The following is a 20,549-nucleotide window of genomic DNA, read 5'->3' as shown; positions in this document are numbered from 1 at the left end:
CTCATTGGTTAAAGATCCAATTTCCAGTGAGGAGTTGGCAGAGTATTTCCTGTTCTCCCAGAGGGCAAGCTTTGTTTACTATAGAAAGCTGTATAGGTCTCAGGTAACAATGAGCTTCACACCTTGCTATCTTTCATAAAGGGATATTTCATAAAAAACTCAGGCAGGTGAAAGGTAAACCTGCAGACATATGTATAGGAGAGGAAAATCTTTATATCCACAGATAGCCACATGTGCTTGATTCAAAGGTTTTAATCAATAGCCTCCTGCCAGAGCATTATACTTGGCACAGGGCAAGTACATGGGTCTTTTAAACATTGTATACGAGAGTGGAGCATTTAGTAAAATAGAGGAACAAATAAATGATAGATGGCAGCATCAGGTTAGCTTCACACCCTCCCCCGTTATGTCTGCGGTGTTGAGGACGGATGGGCTGAGGCTGGCAACAGTTTGCCTCACATACTGGAGGAAATTGTAATGAATGATACCTTCCGGCTGTACAGGCTGTTGCTAGGCACTCCAAACCATTATTGTATCAGCACATCTCGCTGTTCAGATGAGAGATTAGAAAGTAGGATGTCAGTGATTACATCAGGCATTGCAGGAAGTGAAAGTACTCGGAAATCAAATGAGAAAATTGATTGGACTTTTCCACAGTTAGATTTTATTATATTTACAGTCAATTTGAAAGTAACATAAATAGAAATTGCTAAATCTATTGCGAAGTAGAAGTGAGCCCTGAACCCAAGCAAAACAACCAATGGTGTATTCAGGAAAGCCTCTATGATGAGCAATTGAGTGCCTGCAACAGTATTATACACAGCTCCTTTTGAATGTAGGAACTTAGAATACAGTACAGCAAGATGCAATCTAATTATTTTACTCTTAATTCAGATCTATACAACATCTTGCCAAAAACGTTACCCTGGTCGAGAATTTCATTTATATTTACAACTTTGAATAATCTCTGTAATCAAGGGGTGATGGACAATTGCAGCAGTTAGTAACTATGTCGGTAACCACCAGTGTCACTACAGTACATCCACTATCCAATCACATTAGATCAACTCACTGATAAAACACAACTTACTCTTATCTGGGACGTATAATGCATGGAAGCATACTAGAGACCGTATTGCTTTTACCCAGTTTAATATCCACGTCATACTGTCCCTGATACAAATGTTATGAAGAAGAGGACAATGCTTAGCTTTGGAATCTTTGTGTCTTCAGGTTTTCTATTGGCTGTTGCCATTTGGTAATGTTCAAACACAAGTAGTAAGTGTATGTTGCAAGCTAAACTTGCCTGAGTTTAGAACAGCATTTTAGGCATTTATGTATTTCGAGGTGACATTTACATAATTAACATCATAGATCACAACGAAGGGGGAAATAAAAGCTTCCGTTTCAATATTCAGTCACTTGGAAGACCTGTTAATATTACCTCATTCGTTTCCAGAAAAGCAAACAGATTCACACCATTGAAATAGAAAACATAGATAGGCCCCCATGATCTAGAGTTAAGGTCTACAGAGCAGAAGGATTTATGCACGGTGGGAGATATACAAATTGTTTTGCTCACGGGAAGAAGGCTCCCTTCAGTGGAACAGTTACAGTATGATGAGGCTAAGACGATGATGAAAGAACTGAGATTGGTCCTGGTTGGTTCAGGGGGTTCCCACGCTGTCCACTAGACAAAAGCACAACGTTTCAGCCACAGCACAAACTCTACCACACACACCTCCTTCTAGTCCTCACACCACACCACTATAAGCAAGATATTGTTCCCAAGGTTTCCCTCAACACTTTATACAGCTAGGAGTAAAAGAAAGGCCCACTTATACACAACATAACAAGAGCTTGGGGCTATAAGGTTCTATCTGCAAAAGATTCTTCTGAGATAATTGGCTTTATAGTTACGAACCCTCATTGCTTTGAATAGTGTCAGCTATTTTTATATTGTATTCTTTGGAACTTAACAACATGAATTGGGGTATTTATATATAGGTAGAGAACAAGGCTATGTCAATAACTCAATTTTGATAAAAATGCAGATAAAACCTTATAGTTCCAAGCTCTCTATAATATGTTATTAGTCAACTATAAAAGAGTAAACACTGTCACATGTTAAAAAAATTCTAGAATTGAAAGAAGTTACATTTTGTTTTCTCTTTGTCATTAGACTCAAGTCTCCACGCTGTCTTAAAAAAGCACAAAATTCACATAACCTTACAGAGAAAAGACATCTGCAGAAAGGCCAACTGTCACCTCTACCTAGTCTGGGATAAGGTCCAGTGCTTTCAGAGATTAAATATGCAACAGATTTTGACACCTCATGCAAACAAATAATGTGTTATCCCCGAATGAACTTTTGAACTGCTATCCCCGAGACGAGCTCCAAAAATATGTATCTCTGGATCGCATCCAATACCTTGTCTCACTCATCTTTAACTCTTGTTCTTGGCACTTTCACGACAAATACATCCATCGTAAGAAACAACAACTGATTGCTTTTTCAATCCCATCAAAGTTTTGTCCCATTCAATTGCCCATCTCAGATCGAATTCCAACGGCCAAAGTGTATGTATTGTAAACACATGGTTTCACATCTACATTGATTCTAATCAACTCTTTATAAGGGAGCTATAAAACTACTTCTGATGACTAAAGCCATAGTGATTAGTTATTGAACATTCCTTAAGCAGAGAGTATTTCTAATCAAGTTAGTCGGAACACAGGCACCACTTAGCTAGTGCTCTCAGAACTTGGCACAAGTCCAACAGTTTCCCTTTGTCCGGAATCTTGGTCCATTTGAACACTGTCCAGGGGCATCAGAGCAATTTGTTCCCTCAATATAACAGTTATTCAGCTGTCATGAAGAAAGCAAGAACCAGTATGGAGAGATATGCGCCCTGTAAGGTCAACAGAGCCACAAGAGGGCGCTCTTGCACCTGCCTGGCCCCTAGTCCAGACCCAGACTCTGACTCCACCACTGAGCAGAGAGGCTGAGCAGAGACAAAGAAAATCCAGTGTGTTTTTCGGAATCTTTGAGGTTAAAGTGTCGAATCTCACGTTCTCCACACAGTTTGTAAGACACTGTATTATTTTAAGACATTTACAAAATGAGACAATAAGTTAGAACTGTAGCTCTCTATTTGATTGGTTCATAAGGCAGCTGTCCTTGTTACTTTGACCTGTGAAGAGAAAGAGACAAATGAGTCAGTGCCAATAAAGCACATTGCCACAGACAAATTCAAATACACGTTCATATTGTATGTTCATGCAAAAAAAACACGAATCATTACACCTGCCATTATTTCTCTAAAGACCTTGGTAATTCACAGTTGTCACATCCAATAAGAACAATTGTTAATGGGCATCAGCTGTGAAGACTGATTGACTATTGAAGATGATGTGTAGCACCTCTACCATACCATTATCTTGGTGCCCATGATTTATAATATCTATTGTCTTCCCTATTGGGTGTCATAAAACCACAGAATGGCTCTTAATGACATTTTAGTTTTTTGTTCCATTCTCCTGTGTTACAAATGAATCCATATGTCCATAAGCTTGCCATATGTGTTAAATGCTGACCTACCGACAGCTACACACTTTCCCTGAGCAATACAGGAAATGATGATTATAAAATGATGGTTCTTGTCTGATGTGACGACGTCAAAGTGATATGCCCTGGAATTAGCCACCTATCTGCCCAGTTATTATTGAGAAGTAAGGGCAGAACGTTCATGACACAACTGAGAAGTTAAGTTGGCGAAGAATTGAAGTGTTTCCTTGAGTGCAAGTCTAAACCCTACTCCCTTAAATGACGGAGGACTCCCACCTGAACTCAGCTGACCTTGTACAACCAGCAGCTCATAACAGATGGCACAACACTGATTTTAACAATGGACCAGATACAACACATCCTATTCCATTCACATTAGACAATGGATATGTCCACACACCCTATGTGCACTTCATTGTCCCCTCCCCTCCCTGTTTTTCCATACATTGCTGACTGAGAGTGACAGACAGCAGGTTAAGATTTAGGAGACACTCCATTGTAGTCACCCCTGAATAACCAAATATAGGCATTGGGGCTGGGCAAGAGGCTGTTACCCCCCTCTCTTCCTCCCTACCTATTCCCACCAACCCCCTCTCCCCACTAGTAGACATGTCAGCACCCTGTTCCAAATCCTGGCACGGCTTCACAGTGTTTCCCCTACGATCAGTGTTACTTAGCTGGGCCAGTCAGCTGAGGCCTGGGCTCTACGGAGAGAGGCAGGCAGGGGATACCCAGGCTGTTCTGTTCCTGCCACTGTGGGGCTCATCTGGCACACAAGGCCATGAGCACAGCTTGGACCCCTGACATGCATATCCCCAAAAATGTGCCTCATGTGAGGCCCAGAGAAATGTGATAAAAAAAACACCTAGAAACCATGTGTTTGATGTATTTGTTACTATTCCACTAATCCCGCTCCAGTCATTATCACGAGCACGTTCTCCCCAATAAGGTGACACCAACCTCCTGTGCATTGTATATCTACATTCATGTTTAACATACCTATGAGACCAGCTTTCGAGGATAACTCTTTATACAGTAGGAGTGGATTACTGTCTATTCCCAGTGTATTTTATGTTGACCAGCCTGCACTGTACACAGGATTATAAAACAACATCTCTGATCCATTCAGTGTCAAGTAGGGAAATCCTTTTAAGTCTCTCAAAGGCTGAACATCCTGTGTTCCTCTCCTCATTTACTCTCCAGAAAATCCCAACCTTTCAGGAGTCCAGATACAAACAGCCCCTCCCTCATTGTTGACCCAAGCTATTTCCTAAGCTGTATTGACACTAGCATTATTTATATACGAGACTCCTCTCTGCCTTACGCTCTTTTGTCCTCAGCCTAGTCATAATCGTCCAATTTATAGACTGAAGTGTGACAACATAGTGAACTTGGCACCCAGATAAGCCACAGTCAGGAGAAAACATTTCAGGAGTACGGTAATAGGAGGTGTGAAGAGATGTAGCTACAGTGCACTTACATGTACATGGGTTGTAGTTGCAAATGGGATGTCTTCTGAGGCCCTTGATAACCATAGGAGTCGAACCCTCCTATAAAATCAACTGGACACAAAAATAAGAAGAAAAAGAGGACATCTGGTTACTGTGAGATCAAAGAAAGGCGTGTGTGTGTGTGTGTGTGTGTGTGTGTATGTGTGTGTGTGTGTGTGTGCGCCTCTAAATAAGCACGGGCGCTGCTTGTGTCTTTGTGATAATCCCAGGCAGTGGATGATCAGTTTCGGGACCGTCTAAGGGCTGGATAGGGGCGATATCTGCGGTGGAGCAATGCCCGGGGAGCATGGCCTGTTGGATTAGCAGATCACACAGAATAACAAACTGGACAGGATTAGAGCCCAGCCTTCCACAGAGACCGGCCTGCAGGTCTAGGTATCTGGGCCTCAACCAAAAAGACGGAGGTGCTAAAGCGCGATAACGATCCGATGTCTTTATGCATCTGAGTCTCTTAAGACAAACGAAACACTGAGATAAACCAAATACATTTCCTGATGAGCTCCCCTTCCCCCCAGCACCATGCATAGGAAGAGATGGAAGGTCGGGCATTATCATCATTCTAATGGTACATTTTAGTGGACGTTCACCAAAAGCTCTAAAAAAGTCCCAGTAAATGTAGCTTTAGCACTTAAGTATTGTATCAGTATTGTTCTGCAGAGTAAATGTTCATATATAACCACAGGAAAATGTACAGTTATGAGTATAACTACTATTCCCTGAAGGAGGGAGTCGACGGCCAATCATATTCACTTGAAGAAAACTGAAATCACGACCAATGGGCCAATGGATGCCGAGCCCGCCCTTGGAAGCCCCGCCTTCCTGGATATAATAACGGGGCTCGCATTCATTTCCTCAATTCAGTACCGCTTTCAGCGTGCCCAAATCCCCTGATGGCACGGGGCCAAAATATGTTATACCTCGTTCCCTCCTTCAGGGAACGGTAGTTGTACTCAGAACTGTACGTTCCCTTTCAGTCGATCATTCGGTATAACATACTATGGGGACATACAATCACACCCCAAGCCGGCTCAGAGGGTACCAAACAAGGAGACCCAGGCAGCCCAAGCACACAGATTACACCAGCTCTAAAAAGGGGTTACAGACAGTGGCGGATTTACCATTAGGCAGAAGAAGCATTTGCCTCAGGCCTCAAATCATCAAGAGGCCTCATAAGCTGGGCATAATATATATTTTTTTACTTCTAATCTTTTACAAAAATATATAATTTCTCCGCTTGAGATCCCACCCATGCTCCGTTTCGAGTACCCCAACCCCCGCCGATAATTTATTTCCATACATATATTGTACATGTGTTTCATATCAATATTAATATTATCCAAGTTATCATAATGGTAGAAACAAGTGTCATTAATCACCCATGGACTGGTTCATAATAATGGACTATTCCACCCTGACTGGTTCATAATAATGTACTATTCCACCCTGACTGGTTCAAAATAATGGACAATTCCACCCTGACAGAGATCCTGTGTATTGTTTCACGCGATATGATTTCAAATGTGACCTTCATTGAAATTAAGCAGCAGCAATGAGGCGCTTTCAGAGCGAGGCAGAGAAAAGAAAGAAAGATTACATTTTTACAGAAGAATTGCCTAAGTTAACATATTTCTTTAGTAAAAAGACAGGTGCTGCTGATAATACTGCCATCGTCATCAAGGCAGAGGACATGTACAGTGCCTTCAGAAAGTATTCATACCCCTTCACTTATTCAACATTTTGTTCTGTCACAGCCTGAGTTAAAAATGGATTAAATAGATTTTTTTCTACACACAATATCCCATGATGATAAATATTTAGACATTTTTGCAAATGTATTGAAAATAAATACAGAAATATCTAATTTACATTAGTAGTCCCACCCCTGAGTCAATACATGTTAGAATGACCTTTGGCTGTGAATGTTTCTGGGTAAGTCAAGCTCTGTCAAGTTGGTTGTTGATCATCGCTAGACAGCCATTTAAGACTTGCCATAGATTTAAGTCAAGGCGATTTAAGTCAAAACTGTAACTAGGCTACTCAGGAACATTCAATGTCGTCTTGGTAAGCAACACCAGTGTATATTTGGCCTTGTGTTTAAAGTTATTGTCCTGCAGAAAGGTGAATTTGTCTCCCAGTGTCTTTTGGAAAGCAGACTCAACCAGGTTTTCTGCTAGGAATTCGCCTGTGCTTAGCTGTATTCCATTTATTTGTGTCATAAAAAACTCCTTAGACCTTGCCGATGACAAGCATACCATGGCCACATTTTTTGCAGTTTTACTTTAGTGGCTTATTGCAAACAGGATGTATGTTTTGGAATATTTTTTCCACTCAAAAATCATGTTAAACATTATTATAGCACACAGAACATGCAACTTATGTCATAAGCGTCGTTGAAGGGGGACCAAAACGCAGCGGGTAAAGTGCTCATCTTCTTTCTTTATTAAAGAAAACACTTAAAGAAAATAAACGGACGACGAAAACAGTCCAGTAAGGTGCACAGACTATACTGGAAACAACCACCCACAAAACACAAGTGAAAACAAACCCAACTAAATATGGCCTCCAATTAGAGACAACGACAACCAGCTGCCTCTAATTGGAGGTCATTGCCAAAACCCAACATAGAAATAGAAAACTAGATATACACATAGAAATGGAAAATATAGAACATAATCCAAAAAACCCGAAACACACAAAACAAACACCCCCTGCCACACCCTGACCAAACTACAATGACAAATAACCCCTTTTACTGGTCAGGACGTGACAGTAACCCCCCCCCCCCAAAGATGCAGACCCCGAATGCACCTCAAAATCAAAACCTCACAAAAACAACCCCAAACTTAAAGGGAAGGGAGGGTGGCTACCGTCAACGACGGTCCTTGTGCTACACCCCCCCTTCCCAATCCTCCCACTACGGAGGAGACTCTGGCTCTGGGCGTAGCTCCCGTTCAGAAAACTCTGGGCTGAGAGGCGTCGCTGGAGACTCCGGGCTGAGGAGCGTCGCTGGAGACTCAGGGCTGAGGAGCGTCGCTGGAGACTCAGGGCTGAGGAGCGTCTCTGTCGGTTCCGGACTCTAGGCCGTCTCTGTCGGTTCCGGACTCTAGGCCGTCTCTGTCGGTTCCGGACTCTTGGCCGTCTCTGTCGGTTCCGGACTCTTGGCCGTCTCTGTCGGTTCCGGACTCTCGGCCGTCTCTGTCGGTTCCGGACTCTAGGCCGTCTCTGTCGGTTCCGGACTCTAGGCCGTCTCTGTCGGTTCCGGACTCTTGGCCGTCTCTGTCGGTTCCGGACTCTTGGCCGTCTCTGTCGGTTCCGGACTCTAGGCCGTCTCTGTCGGTTCCGGACTCTAGGCCGTCTCTGTCGGTTCCGGACTCTAGGCCGTCTCTGTCGGTTCCAAACTCTAGGCCGTCTCTGTCGGTTCCGGACGTCTGTCGGTTCAGGACGTCGCCAGAAGCACTGGACGGGGAACTGTCGCCGGAAGCTCTGGCCGGGGAACTGTCGCCGGAAGCTCTGGACGGGGAACTGTCGCCGGAAGCTCTGGACGGGGAACTGTCGCCGGAAGCTCTGGACAGGGACTGCGCACTGGAGGCCTGATGCGTGGGGCTGGCTTAGGAGGCACCAGACTAGTAACCCGCACCACAGGGCTAGTGCGAGGAGCAGGAACAGGACGTACTGGGCTGGGCAGGCGCACTGGAGGCCTGATGCATGGGGCTGGCTTTGGAGGCGCCAGAACAGTAACATGCACCACAGGGCTAGTGCGAGGAGCAGGAACAGGACGTACTGGACTGGGCAGACGCACTGGAGGCCTGATGCGTGGTGCTGGCTTTGGAGGCGCCAGACTAGTAACACGCACCTCAAGGCTAGTGCGGAGAGCAGGAACAGGACGTACTGGACTGGGCTGACGCACTGGAGGAAGAGTACGAGGAGCAGGAACAGGATACACTGGGCCATGAACCCTCACCGCCGGTCTGATGCTTGCAACTTGCATCACCGGTCCTGGCTCGATGCTGGCTCTAGCATAACACCTGTGAGGAGCTTTCACCAAGCGCACCGGGCTGTAGCTGCGCACTGGCGATACCGTGCGTATCTCCGCATAACATGGTGCTTGCTTGATCTGTCGCTCCCTATAGTAAGCACAGGTGCTCCTTCGTGCCCTTTCCGCCAGTACCTCTCTCTGGAATCTCGCGTCAAGCTCCTCGCTTGATTCCTTGACTGGCTCCTTTTTGCTCCACGGCTCTCTCCTGTACGCCCGGGAAGTTAGGTCAGGGCTCCCCCCTGACTTAGCCCAACTCCCCGTATGCCCCCCCCAAAAAAATGTTTTTGGGCTGCCTCCTCACCTCTTGAAATGGAGGATATAATGCCTCATACCTCCGTCGTTCCCTCTTTGCTTCCTCCAGTTCCTCCTTCGGGCGCTGGTACTCCCCAGCCTGGCTCCATGGACCCTTACCATCGAGGATCTCCTCCCATGTCCATTACTCCAAATAGCTCTCCTGCTGCTCCTTCCTCCACTGCTTAGTCCTTCTTTGGTGGGTGGTTCTGTCATAAGCGTCGTTGAAGGGGGACCAAAACGCAGCGGGTAAAGTGCTCATCTTCTTTCTTTATTAAAGAAAACACTTAAAGAAAATAATAAAAGAAAATAAACTGACGACGAAAACAATCCAGTAAGGTGCACAGACTATACTGGAAACAACCACCCACAAAACACAAGTGAAAACAAACCCAACTAAATATGGCCTCCAATTAGAGACAACGAGAACCAGCTGCCTCTAATTGGAGGCCATTGCCAAAACCCAACATAGAAATAGAAAACTAGATATACACATAGAAATGGAAAATATAGAACATAAACCAAAAAACCCGAAACACACAAAACAAACACCCCCTGCCACGCCCTAACCAAACTACAATGACAAATAACCCCTTTTACTGGTCAGGACAACTTATTTAGGCTTGCCATAACACAGGGGTTGAATACTTATTGACTCAAGATATTTCAGCTTTTCATTTTTTTATTAGATTTGTAAAACAAAATAAAAACATAATTCACTTTGACATTATGGGGTATTGTGTGTAGGCCAGTGACAAAAAAACTCATTTGAACCCATTTAATATTCAGGCTGTAACATAACAAAATCTGGAAAAAGTCAAGGGGTATGAATAGTTTCTGAAGGCACTGTATGTGTAGCCCATGTATATTATGCTGTCTGGCCAACAAGAGTACGGCATAGTACGTTTTTTCGTTTGCTTGGATGCTTTCTCCGGGTAAGATAGTTTCAGCGACTTGCAAATTGAAGAAAAGTTGGCAGGTGCAAAGTGCACAGTTTGGATGCTGTAATTATTTTGGATAAAAGTGCGAAGGTAACCTACTTTTTGATAATCAGATGAAAAAAACATGACTAGTTGTGTTCATGGCATATTAAAAGGTAATACATTTTCACAGTTAAATTTCATGTCTTTACTATAAAACCCATAAAACTGGTCTCTGCCTGGCGCCGCCAAATCATTAAGTCCGCCACTGGTTACAGAAGCCACCTTTTTACCTAATATGTATCTGAGAAGCATGAACTGTCAGAGCCCCATATAGGGAACCAGAACCTGCTGCAACTTGGCTATGCACACTGACATGCTGCCACTACAGGCCAAGTCTGCATAGCATCGATCAGAGCCTATGAACCACGGCAGCCTGAGGCTCAAACACACAGGAAACCTGCAGTAACCTGGAAACTGTGTACTCCCACGCTGCCACGGCAGCCAAAGGCTCAAACACACAGGAAACTATGGTAACCCTGATAATGCGCACTTTACACTCTGCCGCACCCCAAGGCAGCCCAAGGCTCAAACCCACAGGGAACTGTGGTAACACGGATAAATGCGCAACCTGCGTGCTGCCTAACACCCTCTCCCGGACCCAGCCATAAGAACACTATTAGCCACACTGGGAGCAGTTACATCCAAGTGATAAAACCTCACAAAGGTATGTGGGGAACCCCAACTTGCTGCAGCACAGATATTGCCAATTGCCCTAGAAGCCACCACACCCCTAGTGGAGTGAGCATGCACATCACTAGGCAACCCTTGTTCCTTGTCCTTTGCTGTCAGTTGCCAGGGAGGCAATCCAAGAATGTGCCCTACCCTGAGCTGGATTAGCGAAATAGACAAAAAGCTGGTCACAAATGCGGACATCCAAGATCCCCAACGCGATTGGCCAACGCCAAGGCCATGAGCAGGGCAGTCTTGTAGGAAAGAACCTTCAGGTCCACAGAGTCCAATGGTTCAAACGGAGGCCTACACAGATCATCCAGGACCAAAGCCAGGTCCAAGGTCGGTGCCATGGGCTTAGACCAGGGGTCTCCAACCTTTTCTAGCATGAGAGCTGCTTTAAAAAAATGAAATGTCGCAAGCTACAACTTTTTTTCCTAGCTTTCAAATAAGCACCTTTATCTCTTCACCTCTCCCCTGCAACTCTTCCCCAGGTCTTAAGTGTACAATAGAAAGTAGTACACTATGTTTTCTGTCAATATACCTGGTAAAATAATGGTTAATAAACAACTGTAAAAAATGTTTGAGTAAGAAGCGTTTGTTGTGATCACCCTGCGGGACAATATGAGAACCCACTGCAAGGAGTCAACGCCCTTAGGCACGACAGGGATACCATGAGCCACCGATGGTAGTGGCGAGTTGCGTCCAGGCGTGTAGCAATCACACAGTTCTGAAACAGACGCATCAACAGAAGTTCCAGAGGCACCCCAGCTATCATAGAGGCCATCATAGCCAATAACTGCAGGCACAAGTGAAAAGGCATCGAGAGCCCCAGCTGAAATCGTGCCAGACCGAGCCGGAATGCGTCTCTCCTCTTTTGGGACAAAAAACGTATGATTCAGAACAGAGTCCAGATTGAGACCCCAAAAAAATGAATGCACTGAGCCGGAGTCAAACAACTTTTCTTGTAATTCACTATGAACCCGAGAGATTGAATATGGGAAACAAGCATGGCAGTGTGGAGCTCCAACTGTTCCCTCGACTTCGCCAAGACCAGCCAATCGTCCAGATAGGCCAATACTCTGATCCCCTGGCACCGCACCGGTGCCAAAGCAGCCTCCACCACCATAGAAAAGGTGCGGGGCGATAGGGAGAGCCCGAAAGAGAGTCCACCCTCAAAATGAAACCACAAGTCCAGGAAGATTCGCAACGTTCCATCGCTCTTGGGAACGAAGAAGTACCGGCTGCACCAACCGCTCTGTACTTCTGACACGGGGACCACCCAAATAGATGGTTTTGAAGGAGAGAGGAAATCTCCACTCTTAAGGCAGGCACTAGGACCTCGGGGACCATTGACGTGATGATGCCACAAAAAGGAAGAGGACGCACAGCAAACTGCAGTCTGTACCCCATCATCACCGTCCTGATCACCCATGGTGAAACTGCTTAGGCCGCCACTGGACAGAGCACGCTGCCAGTCTCCCATACATTATGGCCCGAAGAGGCAGAGCTCCACCCTGAGGACTGGGATAATTATTTTCAAATCCCCCACTCTTGACAACCATGTGTCTGAATGTGGGGAAGGAACTGTGTTTATTATGCACACATCTGGATGATACCGCACTCTCGATACCCCTGAACACCGAGGAACTTTGGGTTGAAACAATGTGCTTTCGTGATACTGCCGTTCTGATATCCGGCACACACCAGGTTCGGGGACTTCGGCAACTAGTAACTTGCCCCCATTAACCGAGCCACTTGGGAGCACTGTTGCCACTGTAAATGCTTGGGGAGGAGGGCCCCGTCACCCCTGTGAAGGATTTTCGTGGGAATAGGACACGTAGAGCTGCGTCTTGTTTTCTGTAAGAACTCCATAGTCGAGCCAAACAACCTTGTTTGCGAAACTGGCTCATCCAAATACATCTGCATGTCCCTCTCAGGAATCCTGGACAACGTCAACTAGAGGTGTTGCTGAGCCACCACTATCACCCCCATACTTCCCCTACAGACAGGATAGTACAGCAGGACAGATGTACAAAATCAGCCGTAGCACGCATTTCGACGAAAAGCTCTGAAACTGGTTTTCCCGCCTCCATAGTCTTATTCAGCTCTTGCAGCAAATTGATATGATACTGTACATCTGCAGCATTGTGACCACATTCAACAACCGGGCTGCCACACCCTAGGCCTGGTATACTTTGTCCAGCTGATCCACCGAGAACTGGGACTGTTTATTTGGAAGTACCGTGCTAGGATTAGCCCCTTTGTTTGTCCATGGAGGTAAGTAAGTTGCCAGCTTTGCATCCATCAGCGGTGTGCAAACGAGACCCGCCTACTCCATACCCTGTACATTCATGAACTCCCCATAACCTGGTAGAGGGGAATCCCGGATCGCCTTTAGCTCAGGGATAAGCAGGGGTAAGCGATGCTTCACAGCTGCAAGAACAGGAGGTAGATACCTTCCCCCAAACCTAGAGGAACTCTGCTGTGGGGGAGAAGACGGCCAATCCACCCCCAGGTGATCTGCCGCCCTACGACACAGCTCCACCAATGGTTCACTCTCACTGGCTGAATCCAAAAGCTGGGGCTTTAGGCTGCCCCGGATTGATGTCATTCGATTCACACTCTGAAAATCCTCCAGAACCATCCAGGGATAGTACAGTATATCATCCCGGGAATCCGATCAATGCCAGAGAAACTGGAATGAGCTTCACTCGGCTGGGATGACAGCCCTATCAACTCCGACCACCATTGCTGCTCTCTCCCGGCCTCAGACAACCCCATTCCAGAGGTTGCTTCACCGGAAACCCTTCGCCAGCAGCCCCAATCTTTCTCACAAAGTCAGCCTGATGCCCAATGGAAGTTGAAGCCAGGAGGAGACAATGGTCACACGAACTGGTCCGAGCCAAGACCTCCTGAGCGTGTTTCCACTCCATTTAAACAGCAAAGCACTCATGAGTATCTTTAATTTTCATTGTGAAACCACATGCCCTAGGGCACGGTCGGAGGTTCCAACTCGCCTGGTTAGCCTTTTTGAACTTACTCTTACCACTGGCAATCTTACTAAAGCAAGGAAGCACTGGCTACACAAGCAGTGCAGAAAGTAATGGGTTTTTAACAAAAACCGATACGAAGAGTCAAAATTCGTAACATCTATTGGGACGAGTACTCACTCCCTACTAACAAACCAAAGTCGGAGCTGAATTTCGTACTCTTCGTGTGCTTCAAAAGTTAGCAAATTACATGATACGTTCTTCCTTCAGGCGAGCTGAAGAGCAAAACATTGAGGAAATGAATGCGTGCCCCGGGATTATAGCCAGGAAGGTGGGGCTTCTGATGGCGGGCTCGGCATCCATTGGCCCATTGGATCATTGGGCGTGATTTCAGTTTCCTTCAGGTGAATATGATTGGTCATTGACTGTTAGAATGTTACACTGAGTAACCGACTGACTGAACCATTATGTGTGAAATGAAAAGCTATTTTAATATTTTCCTTTTGCTGGAGGGAATAATGTTAAATGCCTGCAGCTACTTATATTTACCATGCTAATATGACAAATAGTGCTCACTTGATGACGAAACACACTAAAACAGATGCTAATAACTAAGGTGGATTATTAGTAGGTCATATCTATACAAAAAGCCCTGAAAGATGCCAGTAAAACACTATTAGCATTCAGATATATACAGGCACGCCTTCCCCCAAAGATATAGCCACGTATTGATTGGGCTTTATTCAGTAGGCTTTAGCTATAGGGGAAGGTTTAATGGCAGTATTGTTGAGAATTGTAGTCAGCACGACTTGGTCTATGTCTCCAAATTGCTTTGTCTTAAGTACTCACAACAAGTTGTTATGACAAAGCAGTGGCAAATGAAATGCCGCCGAGGGCCAATCAACATGACATTCCACCTTCCTGGTACACTGAACCTGATTGCAAATCCCATAGAGGAAGCTGTAACCTAATTTCCTTGTTATGAACGCCCAAAAAAGTATTTACAGCACCTTGAACAGACTACTAGCTGCATCTTGATTCCCCCTCTCTCATCTTTTCTCTCTCTTTCCTCTCTTGGAGGCAAAATAATTTAAAATACCATCCTTTCTTTTAAATGGACCCTGGGACATTACCCTTGATAGTAGCTGTAATTACGGAGTGAGCGTGTTGATTGGTTTTAGCTGTTCATTACTTTCGCTGAGGTGCTTCATGTACTATATTAATTAGAGCTGTAATGGCCAATACGGCTCCCAGATTAGTGTTTCCTCATGCTTCAGGGATCAAACCATCAATACCATTCTCATTCACTGGAGGATATGAACAATATTATTCCTCTGTGTTTGGCCAAATTAAACACAGCTACATGACTGAAATGATCACCACCACTACCCCCCTCCCACTGCAAATATAGTATTATACTTCATGGGCTTTTTCCAGGTTCTTTAAATTTCAACTCTGGAATACATCAAATACATCAACGAGATTGTCAAGGGTAAATTCCAATTTGAGCTTAATTTCCCCTGAATGGCATATTTCTTACTGCCATTATTGAGTGGCAAATATAATCGTCTCTTAATTGGGACCAAAATGACTTTTATCATAACAATGCCTGAGGGAATCCTTTACTTATCCAGGATGGGCTATATAATATGCCAGATTGAGGTACTCCCCATTCTGGGCAGTGACATTTGGGCTCTAAAGATGGGAAAGCTATGTCTGGGGATACTCTTTAGAGAGAGAGAGAGACACGGTCTGATAGGCAATCTCAGCTAGCTGAGAGACTCACGTTTGGTTGTGGTCATGGTTTAGTACTCCTGCCTACCTAGTGTTGGCTCCCTGTACAGGGGCTCCAGCAGAGCCAGGAGAAATGCCGCATTTTTTTTACACCCAGATACCCATGCTAAATGTAGAGGAAATAGCCTACTAAGTGCCGCATCACTTATTTGACTCAGTCTTTTTCTAGCTTGAGAGAGCAACCAAACCGCACACACTCTTAGTAATATCTCTCATACCAGCTCCCATGTTCAGTGTACTGTGTACATATTGAAGGTGATCACACAGTTATCAGAGGCAAAGCCTTCTACCATCACTGGATTTTTTTATATGAATCCCTATTGCTGGTGAGCAGTACTGTATGTTGGGTTGCGACAACACTAACCAGCAGTCAGGTATAATGTCAGTACACTAAAAGTATTGTTAGTGTACTGACCTAGGGGAGGACCTAGGAGAGGACCTAGGAGAGGACCTAGGGGAGGACCTAGGAGAGGACCTAGGAGAGGACCTAGGGGAGGACCTAGGCGAGGACCTAGGGGAGGACCTAGGAGAGGACCTAGGAGAGCTGGGCACTCTTAATAAAGGCATGCTGTATCCAATCTTAAATTAATAACTGTGATTATGAAACTCAAGGTAATATTCACTACCGTTCAAAAGTTTGGGGTCACTTAGAAATGTCATTGTTTTTGAAAGAAAAGCCTTTTTTTTGTCCATTAAAATAACATCAAATTGATCAGAAATACAGTGTAGACATTGTTAATGTTGTAAATGACTATTGTAGCTGGAAACGGGTGATTTTTTTATGGAATATCTACATAGGCGTAGAGAGGCCCATTATCAGCAACCATCACTCCTGTGTTCCAATGGCACGTTGTGTTAGTTAATCCAGGTTTATCATTTTAAAAGGCTAATTGATCATTAGAAAACACTTTTGCAATTATGTTAGCACAGCTGAAAACTGTTGTCCTGATTAAAGAAGCAATAAAACTGGCCTTCTTTAGACTAGCTGAGTATCTGGAGCATCAGCATTTGCGGGTTCGATTACAGGCTCAAAATGTCCAGAAACAAAGAACTTTCTTCTGAAACTCATCAGTCTATTCTTGTTCCGAGAAATTGCCAAGAAACTGAAGATCTTGTATAACGCTGTGTACTACTCCCTTCACAGAACAGCACAAACTGGCTTTAACTAGAATAGAAGGAGGAGTGGGAGGCCCCGGTGCAAAGTTGAGCAAGAGAACAAGTACATTAGAGTGTCTAGTTTGAGAAACAGACACCTCACAAGTCCTCAACTGGCAGCTTCATTAAATAGTGCCCGCAAAACACCAGTCTCAACGTCAACAGTGGAGAGGTGACTCCAGGCTGCTGGCCTTCTAGGCAGAGTTGCAAAGAAAAAGCCATATCTCACAATAATAATAAAAGATTAAGATAGGCAAAAGAACACAGACACTGGACAGAGGAACTCTGCCTAGAAGGCCAGCATCCCGGAGTCATCTCTCTACTGTTGATGTTGAGACTGGTGTTTTGCGTGTAATATTTAATGAAGCTACCAGTTGAGTCCTTGTGAGGCGTCTGTTTCTCGAACTAGACACTCTAATGTACTTGTCCTCTTGCTCAGTTGTGCACCGGGGCCTCCCACTCCTCCCAGATATCCCATAAAAAATGTGCCATTTCCAGCTACAATAGCCATTTACAACATTAACAATGTCTACACTGTATTTCTGATAAATTTTACGTTCTTTTAATGGACAAAAAAATGTGCTTTTCTTTCAAAAACAATGACATTTCTAAGTGACCCCAAAATTCTGAACGGTAGTGTAGTCAAAAATGTTCGGAAACGATAGAGAAGGCAATGTGCAATCATGTCGCCTCATGTGACCCCCCCCCTCTCTTTCTCGGTCTCTATCTCCTCTCGTTCCTTCTTTCTCTTTATGGCTGCTGCTTGGTGACGAATGTTGCAAATGGAGAGAATGCAAGAGAGATTGCTAAAAACTAAATGGTATTGATCTAGCATGCCGGGGTAGTTGGCAAATGCATTCTTTCCAGCACATACTATGTTTCCAAAGCAAGACGGGTAACAAGGAGAACTAGCACATGTCTTGGGGCAATCAATATTCATTTCTAAATGACGATAACACAAAAAGTAATTCCTGTCCCAGTATATGTCTTGCTTTCTAATCTTGTGAAAAAGAGGCAGTGGCCAAAGAGAATAACTCATGCATCTTGGAGCAAGGCAATTGGACTTTTAAATGTACATGTTTGCTGGAGCATTAAACTTGGCTAAATCTAAAGATCCTACCAGAAGAGTAATGGCCATGCCAATGCTCAGTTATTAGAGTAAATTAAGTACTCTGTAAATGCAGGAATACAGAGATGTCAGCCTTGAGCCAGACATACTGTATATATTTACCTGGACGTAAAATAATTAGGTATTTATTATATCATGGAGCGAGTCCAGGAAAATGGCTCATTAGTACTGTCGTAGCAAAACATCAGTAACAGGAGTTATGTGATTGGTCAGGTAAAGCTTATGAATAAAAGGTGTGCGTTTCACTTGCCACATTCATGTCATGTTGGAAACTCTGAAATTTGTGACTTGCTTACTCTTTGTAGAAAGATGATACCCGAGTTTCCCACTTGGGAATGATCAGAATCAACCAATACGCAAATAACTCATGTTCATTTTAACTCTGAGTTTCTGATATGACGTGAATGGGGCAACTGAGGCACATGAGGTGAGATGGCACTGAGTCATCATTATAACAAGCAAAGGGAAATGATAATCGCCTTTAAACGTGCGACTGTAGGAATCGGGTATATTTCTCCTAGATCTACAATATTCGTTGAAAGGCAATACTCACAGCTGTCTTCCTCTTCTGAGATGAGCTTCACCACATAACAGGCATAGATGAACCCAACAAGCTGCAAAAGAGAAACGAGGAAAGTTAAGTTAGTCTGCAGTTGTGAGTTGTGACATTTTACAGTGAGATAGAGACTAATTAGAATAGCACAATCAGTGGAGGAAACATCGATTTTTGTGTCCATGCCTTCAAGAGCTGCAGAGAGCTACAAAATAATATTGGTGGGAAAATATTATCCACCGGTGATACAAAATGGGAACAAGATAGAGATCAGAAGAGCATCTCCAAGTGGAAAACATTCTGTGTTGAGGAAACAGGTGTTAGCATCTAATCTAATACCATCTAACAATATCTGTGTTGAGGGAACAGGTGTTAGTACAGCATATAATGCATCACTCTGCTCTAGGAAATGGGTCATATAGAGGAGGAAGAGAGACGACGACAGAAAAAGAGAGAAAAAAGAAACCTTGCATCGACAATGGAAATACATGGTTTAAGAGACATTCCGCAAACATTGTTTTTTTTTTAAATGGTCGGGGGCTAATAATGTGGGCTTGGCGGTTCTTAATAAGTCTGTATTTAAAATGAGTCACCTAATATAATGATTAAGTGGATTAAGTGTAACAGTAGAAAGCCAGGCGAACATAGGAAATGTAATTGAAGGCTTATCCAAAGTACAACATAGTAGTATAGTAGATATCCCTGCTCTAGGCACTAATACAACTCAGAACAACACAACCATATTATTCTCTTTCCCCGCTCTTCCTTAGGCCTGTAATTTCATAGACCAAGAGTTGGAGGTCTCTGATTGGATTGCGCGATACAGATGCTGGGGGTCAGACTGAGGTCAGCGTGTAAGTGGAGAGGAATGGACATTCTCAATGTAACAGAGGATTCAGTTAGACATGAAGCCATGCACGAGACAGCACTATAGATACCCATGTGGATAATGGGTGTGCCGTCCTCATATTCAGGCGCTGTCTGTAGTCTAAGGGTCATGCTGGCATGCAACCAGCAGTGTGTGCATTGAGATTCATCATAGTGGCCCCTACCATGATGGAGAGTTTAGCCAACATGGCTTTTTTTATAATCTGTGTTTATCGTTTAATCAGATCATTTAACTTAATGCATAAAGACACAGTAAGCTATTTTGTATTTCATTTCTACCCCGCCCTGCCCGATAAACAGACACAGTTGTAAATCTGAGCAACCACAGATTTAAAATTCCAGGAATATTTCAAGGTCTTGCCCTCATTTACTCTAAATAATGTGGCGCTCCCTTCCTCCCCCTCTCCCCCTGCTCTGTCTCTGTAGCTGGCTGGGAGCACAGGCCAACACTCACACAGATGCAATACATCTCCAGACTGGGCCATTTGCATAATACTGTGCCCTGATGTGAAGGACACATGCCACACACGATCCGGGCCCCGCCACTCACACAATACACTGCACACTTTACCCATTAGGAGCACTGAGAAGGTGAGACAAAGGAGCTGTTTTTTTGTTTGTCGCATGGGCGTTATTATCAGACAGAAACACAACACACACACACACACACACAAAGCTCCTCTGATTACCCAATGGCATCTCGTTTTGAACCGTGTCACAGGGAGTAAACCTAATTTGTCTCCTGTAAATAGAGAAGGGTATTCTTATGATAAAGGCTCCTTTATACACAAACCGTTCTACTCCGTAGGAAATACCACTGTGACGATGACTCCCGACGGCAGGTTAAAATTAGATTCTATACATCTGAATAATACATGCAGAGTTACTGAGGAAACCATTAATAATTGAGAATAAGTCTGGGAGCATGATTGATCTCACCGCAAGTAGTATGAAGCCGCGTCTCCTCAGAATAAACAAA

The 20,549-nt window shown here is 44.3% G+C and overlaps 1 protein-coding gene across 3 annotated transcripts in view; it reads right to left on the bottom strand.

Annotated features, from left to right (window-relative positions):
- Nucleotides 1–641: 641 nt before the first annotated feature.
- nkain2 (sodium/potassium transporting ATPase interacting 2) overlaps nt 642–20,549 on the bottom strand; it is a 189,925-nt gene continuing 170,017 nt past the window's right edge. For 2 of the 3 annotated variants that reach the window (XM_029752315.1, XM_029752325.1), the window contains exons 5-7: nt 18,683–18,743; nt 5,049–5,130; nt 642–3,194 (exon numbers count right to left, since the gene is read on the bottom strand). In XM_029752315.1, coding sequence (XP_029608175.1) covers nt 3,185–3,194; nt 5,049–5,130; nt 18,683–18,743 — 153 coding nt within the window. In that variant the 3' untranslated portion in view covers nt 642–3,184. Of the gene's footprint in view, nt 3,195–5,044; nt 5,131–18,682; nt 18,744–20,549 lie in introns of those variants that run through there. The other variant, XM_029752335.1, reaches the window with a different exon arrangement.

This window comes from Salmo trutta, chromosome 1, assembly GCF_901001165.1.
Source record: "Salmo trutta chromosome 1, fSalTru1.1, whole genome shotgun sequence".
NCBI classification, from domain to species: Eukaryota; Metazoa; Chordata; class Actinopteri; order Salmoniformes; family Salmonidae; genus Salmo; species Salmo trutta.
Note: the sequence above shows the minus strand (reverse complement) of the source record. Positions and strands in the feature narration are given on the sequence as shown.